Genomic DNA, 15,589 nt, shown 5'->3' on the forward strand with positions numbered 1-15,589 from the left:
CCACCCCCCCGCCCCCCGCTTTTTTTTTTCCTGGTGTAAACTGATACTGTCATTTATATATGGGGCATAGAATTTTTCTGTGATTGCTTTTTTTGTTGGCCAAGTGACAGCTTCATGGACTCCCTTACAGAGTAATAGGGGTTGAATTTAAGAAAAAGCTTCCTTGCCAAAGCTCTCTAGTGGATTTATGGTTGTTACCTTAGATGTGTGGTGATGAGCTAAGGTTGAATCTTTAGAATACCTTATGTTTAGTTTTATGCTGAAATTATGCTTTATTTATTGTATTCCTCTCATTCTTGCAAATTCATAAGCATTTTATTAAGATTTCAACTAACTTGGATTAATAGACAACTTCTAACTATAGCATTTTTTAACAAGAACCTAAGAATGAACAGAGCTTCTGCAATGTCTTGCTGTACCCTGAACAATTATAATCTCAGCTGTATTACCTAGTGATGTATTTCACATATTCTACCATAATTCTCTTTGCTAGTAAATAACAGACTGTTTGAGTTAGGTTGTCATCAGATTTTTTTTTAACTGTAGACCACTAAAGTCCTGTTTATTTTTGTCAATCTTGTAATTTCTCAGCGTAAACAAAACTTTGTAAACTTTCTTTTATTAGATTATGGTGTTCTTTGCTGTGATTACTGAATTTAAAAGAACTTTTCATTTACAACAATTGTAGATTTTAATATAGGTATTTATGATGGTGTTCAGTGTTCTTATATGCAGCTAGTATTCTAGCATTTTGGTATCATAGTGATGTGCATAATATAACCTAGATAGATTAGTTGTTGATATATTATTAAATTTTTTTCTTTAATGATATTTTAAACATTAAACCTTTGTCCTGTTTTTTTTTCCCTTCATCTGTTTTTTGTAAATGCTCTTTACTTAGGCTAAGAGACAGCAGCGAAAACTTAACTTCCTGATCACACAAACTGAATTATATGCCCATTTTATGAGTCGTAAACGAGATATTGGACATGATGGAATACAGGAGGAAATCCTTCGCAAACTGGAAGACAACTCTACCCAAAGGCAGATTGATATTGGTGGAGGAGTAGTGGTCAACATCACCCAAGAAGATTATGGTAAACAATTCATTCTACAGTCCTTCCTGTGCACTGTTATGAAATTCACTGTACTCTGCATGTTATTGTGCAAACTTATTTCAAGCACAAAATCCTTCGGTGTAAGAAGCACTACTATAATTACTGGAGTTTATCTGTGTGTTAATTTGGGTGATTACTGCTGCAGAGCTCTAACGTGGAGATGTTGTTTTCAGATAGTAACTATTACAAGGCCCAAGCTCTGAAGAATGCTGAGGATGCTTACCAGATCCATCAGGCCCGGGTATGTACTTTTTAGATCCATGAAGTAGAAGAGAAAGAGTAATTGGTGGAGGCCACAGAACCAGGATCTTTCATAGCAGCCAAATCAAGTAGTTTTATTTAATCCTGTGTGCCATATTTTCATTTAATTCCATTGTCACTTTCTGTGCTAAACAGGTAGAAAACCAGTATATAAAGATTTGGGCTATAGGAACAGCCTTGTTTTCTGTTAGTTTCTGGCAGACGTCTTAATGTGAAGGGTAAAGTCTTTTTACTATACAGTTTCTTGATAAATTAATATGTTCATCATCTTATGCATACTTTCCTCTTCCTGTTTAGACCAGATCATTTGATGAAGATGCAAAGGAGAGTCGGGCAGCTGCTTTACGGGCTGCTAACAAGTCTGGTACTGGCTTTGGAGAGAGCTACAGTTTAGCAAACCCATCTATCCGGGCAGGAGAAGATATTCCACAGCCCACTATTTTCAATGGAAAACTGAAAGGTTACCAACTGAAAGGCATGAATTGGCTGGCCAACCTATATGAGCAGGTGTCTTAGTATATCTTGTAAATTTTTAAAACTTCTAGGATTATTTAAGTCATTAGAGTAAACTTGGTCGTTTTAAAAATAGACTGCGTGTACTAAATCTGTAATGTCTTTAGAAAAAAGGAAAATATTATGTAAGCCACCTATCGGTATTCTTGATTATTTAGGAAATAACAACTTTGGGACATTAAGTTCAAGATTCTTTATGTGGATGTTTTATACAACTGTTTATCACTGAGATTATACACCGAGGAGACTCTTGCTGCTTCAATCTGCATAATGTTTCAGGCTTTGGTTAGCTGGTAAACTGCTGGCAGCCTTGTCCTTGTGTGCATACAAAGTTGGCAATGTGATTGTAAAGTGCAGAAAAATCAGCCCGAGAAATGAATGAAAATGCAGTTAAGATAAACTATTTCTTACTAGAAGATGTAAGAGACAATGAGGTGTTTCAGTTGTTACACAGGGACTGCTCCCCCTAAACTCAGTGGCAACTGTTCTGATAGTCCTGTATAGATTAAAAAGTAGTCAGGTGAAGGTGTTAATTTATGGATCTTTTGCAGGGCATTAATGGAATCCTGGCAGATGAAATGGGTCTGGGTAAAACAGTACAAAGTATTGCTCTCCTTGCTCATTTGGCTGAGGTAGGTGGATCATAGCTTATTCCTGGTCAGCATGCTTGATAGAAGATGCCCACTTTTTACATGTTTTAAATATTTTAACTAGATTATAAAGCTTGAATGTCTTAAGGCATTTTAGCTATGGCTTTGTTTTAAAGATAGGCCTTTGAAAGCGGGTGTGTGTATGTATATCTAAGTGTATATATAAAAATAAAAATAGAATTTTCATTTATTCAGAGTAATAACTTTCCACTTGCAGTTAATGTGGAAGCCCGATAAGAGAAGAAGTTGTAGACTTCGTGGTTCACTGACTTTTAAAAATCAGAGAGACTGATAGAAAGGAAGCCCAAATTCTGAGCTTCAGGGCAATCAGCATGGATTTCCATATGTGGAAATATTTGTAGGGTTTTTTTTCAGGAAACATAGTTACCTTTCTGTGCCAGGGCAGACAAACAAAACAGAAAAAGCAGGAGGAGCTCGCTTCTTTATGCAGAAATAGATACACTTACTTAAAAAAAATAGTCTTTATGGGCATCCAGTCAGTATATCTCCAGTTAAATAGGAGATATAAACCAAGCTACACTGAGAGCAGAACAAGCTGCAGTAGTGACCAAATGGCAATTATGTACATTTGTTTATGTTCCTTTTGATAACAGTTTGCTGGCACTATCAGCTACAATAGTGGAAGAGTGTGCAGAACCAAAGGCTCTTGAGCTCGTCTGTATGGAAGAGATAACAGATAGTCTTGTGTCCCTGTGGTACTGCAACTTGAGATTTTTGGAAGCCTACACAGGGCTTTTACTTTTTCTGGCTCTCCCTTCTGCAGGCCAGCTTTACACTAATGGCCCAACTTTGTTATTCACCAAAGGGCATTCTAATGTGATGTGATGGAGCAAAGCTTGCCGGTGCCACTTGAAGTTCTGTTCTTCCCCCAAAATGACAGGAGCTGTTAATAATGCAAGGGTGGCAACTTTCAGAAAGAAAGGAGTGAGATTGAAATGGTGGTGACTGCTCTGGTTTGCTGTTACGAAATAAGTCTTAGTTAAACATTAGATCTGCTAGATTTGATTCTGTATCACCCTGCTGTGCTGGGAATGTTGCATATAGTTCCCTCTCTTACATAGCCACTGTCATTTAGTAGTTGTAAAGCTGTATCAAACTGTGTCTGTGTCCCTTCCCCCCCCAATTAATTTCTAGGGTTTTTTTTTTTCTTAATGTGTATATTGCAGAGAGAGAACATCTGGGGACCTTTTTTAATAATTTCCCCTGCCTCTACTCTTAACAACTGGCACCAGGAGTTTGCCAGATTCGTACCTAAATTTAAGGTAATAATCATGTGCAAGAAAGTTCTTTGTTTTCTCAAAAGCAAACTGTTTTGCTCTCCCGAGTTCTTTGCCACATCTGGATGCCTAATTACCTTGGATTTAAAACTGTAATGGGCTTGATTCTGGTCTTTTTTTTTTTTTTTCTGTCATCCTCTTTTTCCTGGAGCATTCAATTATCTAGTGTTTTAAAATGTTCTTACTTCAATCATACGATTTTCCTTTTGCAACAGCTTAACAACACCTTCTCAGTGAGGAATCGAAGCGGGGCAGGGAGTGGATGTTCAGTTCCAATGTGTGAGCCTGGCAGCAGATAGAAGAATAATATTTCAGTCTTGTGTACTATCTTCAGGGTTATAGCAGTGTTCTCAGTCATTCATATAAATTTGCGTAACATAAAGATTGTACATGAATAAAACTGAACCGCAAAAACTTTAGAGGGAGAGAGAATGCAGTTGTTACTGCAGAAAAATAAAAGAACTATAGACATACAACCAGTAATGAAGAAAAAGAAGTGAGGCACAAATAGATAAGAACAAAAAGATTAGAAGAAAATAAATGGAGTTCTTCAGGTATATCGTGAATGTGAAAGCACAGTAAGGTAGAAAGCAAGGAACGATCGGTTACTGAAAAACAAGCTGCTTACCTGTTCCCCAGTGGAAAACATTGAAGTGTTGCAAAGGAAGATTTGGAAGGAACGTGTGCTACTGAAACAATGCTGAAATTTTAAAATTAGGCAGACAAAAGTGTCAGAAGCTTGCAGTTACATTTGTAGAGAAGAATAGATTATAGGTTAAGTATTTGAGTTGTAGTAACCTTTTAAAAAAAAAACTGATCAAGACCTCTTCATATCAAATATCTGATTTTCTTTTTTATAGAGAACATATAAGAACAGCAAAAGATGACTAGTTATAAGTAAATAGTATTAAAGTAACATCCAGGTTAATTGTTTTAATGTCTTGGCTACTTAATAAGATGGAGGAAAAGACTTGGAAGTATTACTATATTTGATTTCTTGATCTGAGGTAGGGCAATATTAACGGACTTACCATTTACCAAATAGCTTGCTCTGCCAGATCCCTGATGAGACCATACATTGGTTATGGTGGTGTATAGTTTGAGGTATCTATGTGGGGAGAAGCTGTGCTAGAACGAAGTTCAATACTGGATGATTCAAGTGGGTTATGTTTTGGGATAAATTTGGATTACTGAGACTTCAAAGAAACTGATGGAGAAATAGAAATGCTTAAGTTAGTGAGGAGTTACCTTAAAAAAAAAAAAAAACAAACTAAAAATAATGCATTTGTGGTTTTGCATAGTCCAAAACAATAGGGAACCTGACTAAAATCCCTGGTGTAGAAAATGTTGGAGCAGTTGGCCATTCTACCTACTTTTTCTCATTTCCTTTAATCAGTTCATTGTATAGAATAGGCGAGCAACCGTTTATGCTTACTCCTTCTCATGAATGGAATACAGAAAACATTTCAAAAATGCAGTCAGCATGCTTGTGAAAAGATAATTTTCCCTTTTTTTCTTTAATGACAGAAACAGAATTTTGGTTTTTTATATATAGTTGTTCTTTGGGTTTATTGCATAGTCATGTTTACCTCATCCATGGAACAGAACATGTTTTAATAAGAAGTTTTCTAAACGTATGATTGTTACATGTTTACAACTTCGACCAATCTTTTTCAACCAGTTTTGTTTCTGCTTCTAATCATAAACAAGTGCTTCTAATCATACAGAAGTGTGTTTTCAATTATGCTTGTAGTAAATTACAGTGACTTAATTTCTGCAGGTCCATGGTAGAATATGTAAAATAAAAGGCAAATGACTTTTTGGCTAGTCTGATGTTTTTTTACTTGCATCCTTATCTCAGAACAGTTGGAAGAATATTCAGCTAAAGGCACTTAGAAATTTGGAGCTTGTCAGCTGATGGATGGAGATGTTTAAGACCTTTTGCAACCTCAGAAACCATCGTTCCTCACTTTGTCTTAGTTGCATGTAGTCCTTCCATCAGACAGAAGATGGCAGTAAAATATTGTTAACCAGTAGCTCTGGTTTCAGTGCATGGCAAAGATCTGTTCCGAGTAATAGGGCTCGTGAAACTCTGAGCTATAAATGGATTAACAGGCTTCTCTGGCAGTAGTGCTTACTTTGTAAAATTCTTGTATTAAATATTTCCAGACCGGATGTTTTCATTTTATCTGAGATTTTGGGGACAGTTCTGAAATGCAAAACCAACGGGACAACAGGGAACGTGAAACATGAGAAGGAGCCCACTAGTCCTGTAGGGGTAACTGTAGCAGTTGAGGGCAGACCTTTTTCTGCATAAGGAAAGTATAATTTTTAGTTTTTAGAAAAACCTGACTAGAAGGCATAACATGCTACTGAGCACCTTGAGATTTCAGCATAGCTTGATCTAGTCTTTGTACTAGGCATAAGTTGCTTGATACCTTTGCCTGGAATGCTCTGTTTCTAAGTATTTTTAAGTGCTTTCTGATTTTTCTCTGTTAAGAAAGATAATTACCCTTTTTGTTGTTTCAGAAAAAGAGGTCTTTCTCATTTTGTAGAATATATAGTATAAAATTCTAGAGCAGATATGTCTTTATTTGAAAATAATGTCTTTCTAATTTTGTACTGCTCCAGGTGCTACCTTACTGGGGAAACCCCCATGATAGAAAGGTGATCAGGAAGTTCTGGAGTCAGGTAATACCAGCATGCCTGTGTGCTTCGACCATCTTTGTTATTTGTGCAGAGTAAACCAGAAACTGTTGTTACACCCCACCAAGTTAAAAGATGTGTGGATACAGAGTTTTTTTTCTTCATCCATGTAGTACCACTTTCATGAACATAATGAGATAGAAGACTTCTCTTGTGCTGGAGAGTAATACACTACAGGGCACTGTGGAGTTCAGTTGAAGAAACGAGAGCTCTGTAAATAAAGCAGGAAGTTTCAGTGTCAAGGACTGCTTATTCTATTTGAGTAAGCTAACTCAGGATGCCAAAGTCTAGCATCCCTGCAGACCTGTCAGATTGTTCCCGATTTAACAGCAGCATTTTGTAGGGTTCAATGCCTGGGTCTTGTCCGGCGCATTGAGAAGCCTCTGAAATTGTTCAGGGACTAATGGGCTAAAGTCCAGATCCACCAGTTGAATAACTGTGCTGTAATTAATTTTAAAAGTCAGCTGGGGAAGAATACAGTAATAATGAGAAAATACTATGAAATAGAAGTCTGAAATTGCAGTATACAGAAGCGAACTCTTCATAATGTATTTACATTATATGGACATTTGTTTCTTTCTTTGTGGTTATAGAAGACCTTGTATACTCAGGATGCTCCTTTCCACGTGGTGATTACCAGTTATCAGCTAGTAGTACAGGATGTGAAGTATTTCCAGCGAGTGAAGTGGCAATATATGGTGCTGGATGAAGCGCAAGCACTTAAGAGTAGCTCCAGGTAAGAAAATAACTGGAAACAAAGTCTTCCCTCTGTATCAACCTCTTGAAGGAGTATCAAGAAAATATCAAGATTACACAAATTGATAGAAGTTAAAATGGACATGCGTGAGGCCCTTTAAGTGTCTAACCTGCTTAAGTATGTGTATAACTCTATGATACTGGATCAATCCACTGTTTTTTTGTATTTAGATTTTCCTTCTCAAAAAAATGCTTGCATGGAGTACAGGACAGTTAAACAAAACAGTGTGAAATTCTGCTCACCTTCTTTCCTGACTACTCGCAGAATTCTTTCTAGTGAACAGTCTGCAGCCTTTAGTGTGTATTGCTTATATTGGCTCCATTAAATGCGTTATTTTGATTCCTTCTTCAGTGGAACTTCCAGCTACGAATGAAGGTCAGAACCCTGTGAATACTGTTGGCTGCAATAAAGCCCAATCTTTGTCATAAGACTCTGTGCCAGAAAGGTTTCTGTTTGTTTTCAAGTAATAGATTTGCCTGTCTTTACTTATGTAATTGCTTTCCCATAACCTTTGCCCAAGTTGCCAGTGTACACAGTTAAGTTGAAGACTGTTTTAGATGCAGACTTATTCTGACTGAAGTCTGTCTATTCAGCATTCTTTGGAAACTGCCCGTCTAAGAGGATTGTAATGTATAGATCAGCACTCCTGCCACAGTGGCCCTTACACTTAGTGTTGTAAAATCTGAAAAATACATGACATTCTGATTCATAATGACTGTTTCTTTGAGGAAGTTAATTGTTCTGATGGTGAGATTTTATTAGTATCCAAGCATTTGTATTAAAAATTAGTAAAAAGATACTTAGAAAAAGAAATTAAATTATGCACGTTTCTTTGTAATTTGTAAGAGGCTCCTTCTTCCTGTAATTGTCTTTTGAAAGACTGGGGAGTAGCTGTGATAGTTTTACCCAGTGCCCTCCAAAAATCATTTGGGAAGGTCACTGGAAGCAATTGGTCTTAAAATACTTTGTTTCATATCCTCTACAAAAACCAGTTTTAACATTTTTCTTAAATTTTATTCATCAGTGTTCGTTGGAAGATCCTACTACAGTTCCAGTGTCGAAACAGATTGTTGTTGACTGGGACCCCAATCCAGAACACGATGGCTGAGGTATTCGGGAGCTCACAAGAGTGGACTTTTCTTTAAAACAAGAATATATACTAAATATATATGAACAGTTGAGGAACCTGTTGTATTTGTGTGGTTGTGGGGTCATGCTTGTAGCAGATCATTGGCAAACAAATATGGAATTGGCTCTAGGAGGGGAAAATTTGGAAACATGACACACATTCAAATAAAACTGAAGATATCTGATGGTTAGTAATACCTAGATTACAGGATAAAATCTAATTCTTGCGTCTTGTCCTTCTGCTGGCTGAAATCATTGTGCTGTGTGTCATACTGCTTTCTAATGGCGTTTTGTGAAGTTGATATATCAGGCATTTGTCTGGGGTGGGGGGCGGGAAGAGGATGTGGCTGGGGGTTTGTTTAATTTTGCCATATCTTGATCTAGTAAAGTGATTTTTCTCAAAGAGCTGCAAGAGTTTGGGATCCCCAATTACTTTGTCCACAGTAGGGTCACTTTTGCTGATCTACTGTTTTCTCCTCTCCTTTTAGCTGTGGGCCCTGCTGCATTTTATCATGCCAACACTGTTTGATTCCCATGAAGAGTTCAATGAGTGGTTTTCTAAAGACATAGAGAGCCATGCAGAGAACAAATCCGCCATTGATGAGAGTGAGTGCAGTGTGTAACTGCAGTAGTTTTGCTATTAAAAATGAGTTCCTTTTCCAACTATTGATGGATAAACTTCTATCTCTCATTTTTTTGTATGAGAAAATGTCATCTAAAGCAGAGGGTGCATAATGGGATTGGAATGGTATGGATTGTTGTCCATGGTTTCTGTCAAAGTTTGTGTTTCTGACTTTGATGTAACATGTAACAGATAGAAAAACACATTGTGAAAATGTTGATTTGCTGCTTGTGTCCAGTCCTCCTCCTTCCCAAACACAGGAGAACAAATATTTTAAGTATTTGTAAGTTTCTACAGAGCACATTATCTTGGAGAACTCCTGAGTGTGTTACAAGCTCTAGACATAAAAATTATGATGCAAAGCGCTAAACACCTTTTGAGGTCCAGAAGAAAAGCATAAAAATTCTTTTAAAAAAAAAAATCTTCACAGTAAACTTTTAGGGGATAGTTATGTAGAAAAACCTAGCCTGGCAAAAAAGCTGATTTGTAACTGGAGTAGAACACAGCGCCGTTGGAGCTTGTCACAAAAGTAAAGGCTTTAAGAGTTCTCAAATATCCAGAACTTTGTTTTTACAGCTTATTGTAAATACTACAATTGTTTGTCAATGCGGTATACCCTGTTCTTGTGATGCTCCAATTTTGGGGAGCAAGACTTAAAACTGTAATAATCTCTTTTCATGAACTAGCAACGTCTCACCTGAAACTTCCTTTTTAACCTGAAACTACCTCCTTCCTTCGCTAATAGTGAGTGATAAATTTAAGTCCATATTGCTCAGCTCAGAGGAATATAGAATATGTAAAATGCTTTAGAAGTTCATTCTTTGAAGCAGATCTTTAGATTCGTAAGTTAAAACAGTGTATCTCGGCACTCATTTTAAAAAAAAAAAATGAACGGAGAAATACCAACTCTGTGTTGTCTCCTATAGGGGAAAATGGCTAAGCAGTAAGGGACTTAATTTGTAGTAGAACACCATGTAGTTTCCTTCTTTGATGAAGTAATTATTCCTTCTTCCCCATTCCCTATATTTCAGACCAGCTATCCCGCTTGCACATGATCCTGAAGCCTTTCATGTTGAGAAGAATCAAGAAGGATGTGGAAAATGAGCTGTCAGATAAGGTGACAAACAGTATTTATTTGGAATGAATATTGCAACTTTATTGTGATAACTCTGTTCTGTGACCTGGCTTTTGCAAACTCATTTGTCACTCTGTATACCTGAAATTTGATTGTAGACCTTTCATGGACCTTCAGTTTCTGGCACCGCATCCCAGCAATTTCATTAGATGTGAATGTAACTGAAGAACCCCTAATTAATGAACTGTTCTTCTAGGGAAAACAAGTTAACAGTTACAAATAAAAAAATCTTTAAGCCTGATTAAGTTGACAGAAGTATCACTAATTGAAGTGAAGGAGATTGATAAAGCGATGATTGGGTGATGAACATCTCCAATGGCTTTTGTAAAGTATTTGGCAAGTATTTAGGGTTCTTCTTGCTTGTACAGAGCCAGAAGTGCATATGGCAACATCATACTCTTCTCTCTTGTTAGTCTCTTAATTTCATGTGGTTGTTAGCAATACTGGATGATCTTGTGGTCAGCATGTTCCCAGGCTTTGGGACCGCTGGCTAAGAGACTTCTACTTTGTTCTGATGTGCTTATTAATTTCAAAACTAGAACTACCCACAGACACTTGTTGTGATGCACCTGTCGTTATCATGTTTAAGACTGCTCTAAACAGCGTTTTAACAGTAGGATGGTAGAATTGAGGTCAGTTTTAAGATGATCAGCTGCAGATAGGACATTTTCAGATCTTAAGAATCTATCTGTTTACATTGTTGTGCTCACATACTTTTAAATGTCTGTCTCCTACATCATTACCAAAGCCTTCCAAAACATACCTATCAGCTTCCCAGGTTGGATCCTGAAATACAGATATGAATGCAACTGCCTAGATATGTATTTTTTGAGAAAGTTGTTTTCCTTAAGATAAGTTTCTCTCTGATTTGTGTGTACTGATGTGGTCATCCTCCCTTTCAGAGACAAAAAAGGTCTTCATTACTGTTTTGCAGATTGAAATTCTTATGTACTGCCAGCAGACAAGTCGACAGAAGCTGTTGTACCAAGCTCTGAAAAACAAAATCTCTATTGATGACCTCCTGCAGTCCTCAATGGGCACTACTCAGCAAGCACAGACCACCACTAGTAGTCTCATGAATCTAGTCATGCAGTTCAGGAAGGTAAGGCTATTTTAAATAATGATTTTTAAAAAGTATAATCATTCATTAGCACAGAACTAAAATATGGCTTCTAGAAAAGACCATATAGGAAAAATTTCTGGCATAGGCAAGCAAATTTGCATGCATTTCTGTTGTTTTTCTGATGCAGAGTAGCATGATGTTGGGGTAGAAGAGCTTTAGCCAAATGGTGCATTCATCTGCTAACTGGTTTGATTCCAAATTGGTTGTTGAAGGAAGTCATTCACTTGGGAAGAAGAGGCAATAGCTGTTGTGTGAATAAGAAAAGATATGATGCAGTATTCAAATTTGAGTAGTTATACTAAAATAGCTGTGACATACTAATCAATATTGAAGTTTTAGTGATGAATAGTCATAGCTGATGTAAATGCTGCATTGGACTAAATTAATTCCTTCCAGTGTTTGACATGACATGCTTGCTTTCTTATAGGTGTGCAATCACCCAGAGCTGTTTGAGCGACAAGAAACTTGGTCTCCATTTCACATCTCTCTAAAGCCATACCAGATTTCAAAGTTTATCTACCGTCATGGACAGATCAGGGTCTTTAACCACTCACGGGACAGGCAAGCCTACTCCACTTCCTCTCCAGTTCAGCATGTTTAGTATTATTACTTAGACTTATTTTAGCTTTTTAAGTGTGAATTGACTCCCTTACCGGATGTACTTAAATGACATTGCCCAAGCGATGCATTCCTAGTTTTCTTTCATTCATTCAGCTGTTAAGCATCTGATGCCTGATGCTCTTTCTTTGTGGAATCCTGATCATCAAGTATCCCTTTGGAATAAGAAAGTCAGGAAAAGGAATTTAGAGTTGTTGCTCATAATGTATAATAGAATTAAGCTTTAAAAGAATTCTTAAAAAAAAAAAAAACAAACTACCACAAAAAAAAACCACAAAACCCCCCTGGTTTCCGTTCAGTGAGTTTTCAAGTTTTAAGGAAGATATCGGTGTCTGCCGGTTGTGAGCATCTACTAGTGCCTTGACAGCTTTAATGCTTACCTTGGATGAATAGAAGCTACCTGAGTGCAGTTTGCTGTTCCATCCGATGTGGCAATTCTTGATTAATTTTGTTTGTATTCAGTTATGAGAAATTCTTAGGCTAGAGATGAGAAAGCTATGTTTGAGGATGAGACTCTGTTCTACAGCGTAAAGTGCAATTCCAGAACAATGATGAGTCTTGGTGTCAAATTAATAGTGCATGTGGACTGATGATGCTTCTCTCTTACTGCCATGCAGTTCCAGATATGCAGAGTGCTGAAATACTTACAATGAAGAACTGAATGGTTACTCTGCATTTTCTGCTGATTGTGTGATTGAACATTGTATGTGTTAACAGCTTGTTAGTGACTTTGGTTTTATTGCTTTCATTTTCAGGTGGTTACGGGTTTTACTTTCGCCATTTGCACCAGACCACATCCAGCAGTCTCTCTTCCATAGGAAGGGTAGGTTTACAGTCCTGGGAAGCCAGTTGGGTTGCATGCTTGCCTGTGATGTTGTAATATGTCTTATTCAGGGGGAAGGACTGAGAGGCCAAATCAGTTAGTCCTCTGAGATAATCTGATTAGAACTTGTTAGAATTTTGTTAGCATTTGTACTTGCACATATACTTCATTTGCTCAATGAGGAAAGGATGGAAGCAGCTGGACGAATAATGTATGGACAGCTTGTTATTTAGTTCCTGCTTAATACTACTGCAGTCTCTTGTTTTGTTCCTCCTGTCTTGTTTTAACTTGCTTCAAGGGATTAATGCTACCTTTTTAGTCTAATGTGATTTATTTTTCACAGATTTAATTCAGATTGATTTTGGATTCCTTTCAGTATGATCTGTATAGTATGTTAAACTGCCAACTTCTCTTTCAAGTAACAAGTAGATGAGATGCAAGTGACCCAGTATCTAATCAGTGCATAAAAAACCCACATAAGCTGCTTATGTTGACAGATAAAATTTATTATTATAGATGATTGAATTTTTTTTGCTAAAAAGAGCTGATTAGATTGCTCAGCTGCTGGGGGGGGGGAACTTTGGGAGAAAAAAAGCAAGAGAGATACTGGCAGCATTACTATGCTGAAATCTGTTAGCGTGGACCTGTTCAGCTATGCAAAACCCTTTCCAAGTACCAAGAACCAGATGCAACTTGGAGTCTGCACTTGTTTGTAACTCTCTAACATCCCCATATGTCTTGATGATCATTCTGTTTTCTCTTTGGTTTGGTATTCATAATAGGCTTTTTCTTGGGGAGCCTTTTTGCCATACCATAAAAGGAAAATAACTTTGGGAATATAACTTTTGTGTAGAAGTTAAAAAATAAAAAACCATGAATGGTATTTGGGATACACAGTGCATGTGGATGGACTTAATTCTTCATTAACAGTGGAACATACCTCTTCTGCTCCCCACCCTTCACTGCAGTGTATCTCTCATCCTCACCATATTTGTTGCATCTTTATCTCCATACTTGCATTCCCCTACCAATTCCTACATCTTCCAAGCCATTTGACTGACTGGCTGGGTGAGAGGGAGCATGTTTGGCAGGCATCCTGAGGTGTGTGTGTTCTGGTCAGCCGTCTGTCAGATTGGTGTTTGGATTCACAAATGTGTGCATGCTGCCTATTGATTCTTAGTAAGTGAAATCAATGTCTGTACTGGCTGCATGGTTTAGAACATATTTGTCTGTCTTGGAGAATGCCCTTCTCTTGCCCAGGCTTGAAAATGTACTGGAACTTGGGGTCAGGCAACAGCAATTCAGATTATTTTTTCGGTATTTCTAAAAGATCTAGGTTAAATTAGGATCTCCTGTTTATTCACCTAGATTTGTCACATGACAGAGAATGTGTATATTGAAATGATGAAGTAAGTTTACTGTTTTCAGCTAGGAGTGTCTGTGAAATGTGATGGCCTAATTTCAGTATTTCTGTGCCATAGGCATCAATGAAGAAAGCTGTTTTTCTTTTCTCCGGTTTATTGATGTCTCTCCAGCAGAGATGGCAAACCTCATGAATCAGGGACATTTAGCCAGGTGAGGACAAATTTTTTTTTTTCCCTTTAGTAATTATGGGAAAACTACATGCGACGTTAGAGGCATCTCTCTCTAAACCTGCATTTTCTATGCCTCCTAGTATTATCATTTGTCTATTGTTATCTCATATTATAGCACCTTCTAGAGTGTTCGTCCAGGTATAGGGCACCATTATGCAAGGCAATTTTTATGCCTTTGCCAAAAGAAAACCCCTGTTACAAAGATTTGGCATTGTAAATACACAAGATGGTCAAGGGGTGACAGAAGAATTTGCTTAGGATCACACTGTAGGTTGCTGGCATTATCAAGCGCAAAATCCAGACTTTTGAAGGCCAGTTTATTGCAATGCTTACCAGTTGCACTTGAGTGTATGTTTTAACACACGTGGAATAAGCTTGTGCTGTGATAGTTGTTTTTCAGTTTCAAGCCATATCGTCTGCTTTCCATCTGTCCTGTTTTAATATGTAATGGAATCCAAGGCGTGGGCTTATGATAATGGATTTTTAGCATTGTGAACTGTATTATCTTTGAAAGGGATGTGATCTATTTAAGTTATAGTGTACTCTGCAATGGACAATACTCTAACTGAAGTTAGATAGCGACTGTAAGAAATTTGAGATTAAAAGCAACTCTATATTAATAAATAAATTTTGCTTAGGGCTTTGTAAATGTAATATTCTTTTATTGTTGTGGTTATTTTGGACTACCATTTCTTGTCTGTATTTCAGTAACATAATGCAAATTTCTCTTGATCTATCTGAATGATCTTTTGAGAAATTCATTATGCAGGTTGTTACGAATAATTTGTATATGGAGCAATTTACAGACAAGTCAGAGTGCAATTTTAAGTAGTAGTGGCTAATTTGGGCGCAACCCTTTTAAAGTGCTTCAAAGTGTATTCTGATTTAATCACTTAGATTCAGTTAAGCCTCCTTAGAAAAAAATTAAAATAAGAGTAATATAATTGGAAGGTGTCTAGCAAAAATTATTTCCTTTAAGTCAGGATACTGAAAGCCTGAAATTCTGAAAAAACATTCGTGTCAGATAAAGTTATGTTGTAAATATACTCAAGCCTTTCTTTCACAAAGCAGTAAATAAATGTATCTACTGTGTTTTGTTTCAGATGGTTAGCTCTTTTCCTGTCTCTGAAAGCGTCGTACAGGCTCCATCACATGCGCTCCTGGATGGAGACAGAAGGGGATAAACAGCAGGGGTCATGTTTTCTGCGGAACAGAGATTTCTTGCTTGATGTAAATTTCCCG

At 37.1% G+C, this 15,589-nt stretch overlaps 1 protein-coding gene across 1 annotated transcript in view; it reads left to right on the top strand.

Moving 5' to 3' along the window:
- The window catches only part of INO80 (INO80 complex subunit), a 58,375-nt gene that overhangs the window by 10,374 nt on the left and 32,412 nt on the right, over nt 1–15,589 (top strand). The window contains exons 9-23 of the mRNA XM_010286352.1: nt 902–1,097; nt 1,292–1,359; nt 1,677–1,886; nt 2,444–2,524; nt 3,730–3,825; nt 6,472–6,531; nt 7,140–7,282; nt 8,328–8,412; nt 8,920–9,037; nt 10,085–10,170; nt 11,123–11,290; nt 11,739–11,872; nt 12,685–12,752; nt 14,234–14,327; nt 15,451–15,589. The exon at nt 15,451–15,589 is cut by the window's right edge and continues 45 nt beyond it. Of these exons, the coding sequence (XP_010284654.1) occupies nt 902–1,097; nt 1,292–1,359; nt 1,677–1,886; nt 2,444–2,524; nt 3,730–3,825; nt 6,472–6,531; nt 7,140–7,282; nt 8,328–8,412; nt 8,920–9,037; nt 10,085–10,170; nt 11,123–11,290; nt 11,739–11,872; nt 12,685–12,752; nt 14,234–14,327; nt 15,451–15,589 (1,746 nt within the window). The remainder of the gene's footprint in view (nt 1–901; nt 1,098–1,291; nt 1,360–1,676; nt 1,887–2,443; nt 2,525–3,729; nt 3,826–6,471; nt 6,532–7,139; nt 7,283–8,327; nt 8,413–8,919; nt 9,038–10,084; nt 10,171–11,122; nt 11,291–11,738; nt 11,873–12,684; nt 12,753–14,233; nt 14,328–15,450) is intronic.

Source organism: Phaethon lepturus, unplaced genomic scaffold, assembly GCF_000687285.1.
Source record: "Phaethon lepturus isolate BGI_N335 unplaced genomic scaffold, ASM68728v1 scaffold12794, whole genome shotgun sequence".
In the NCBI taxonomy this organism is placed as follows: domain Eukaryota; kingdom Metazoa; phylum Chordata; class Aves; order Phaethontiformes; family Phaethontidae; genus Phaethon; species Phaethon lepturus.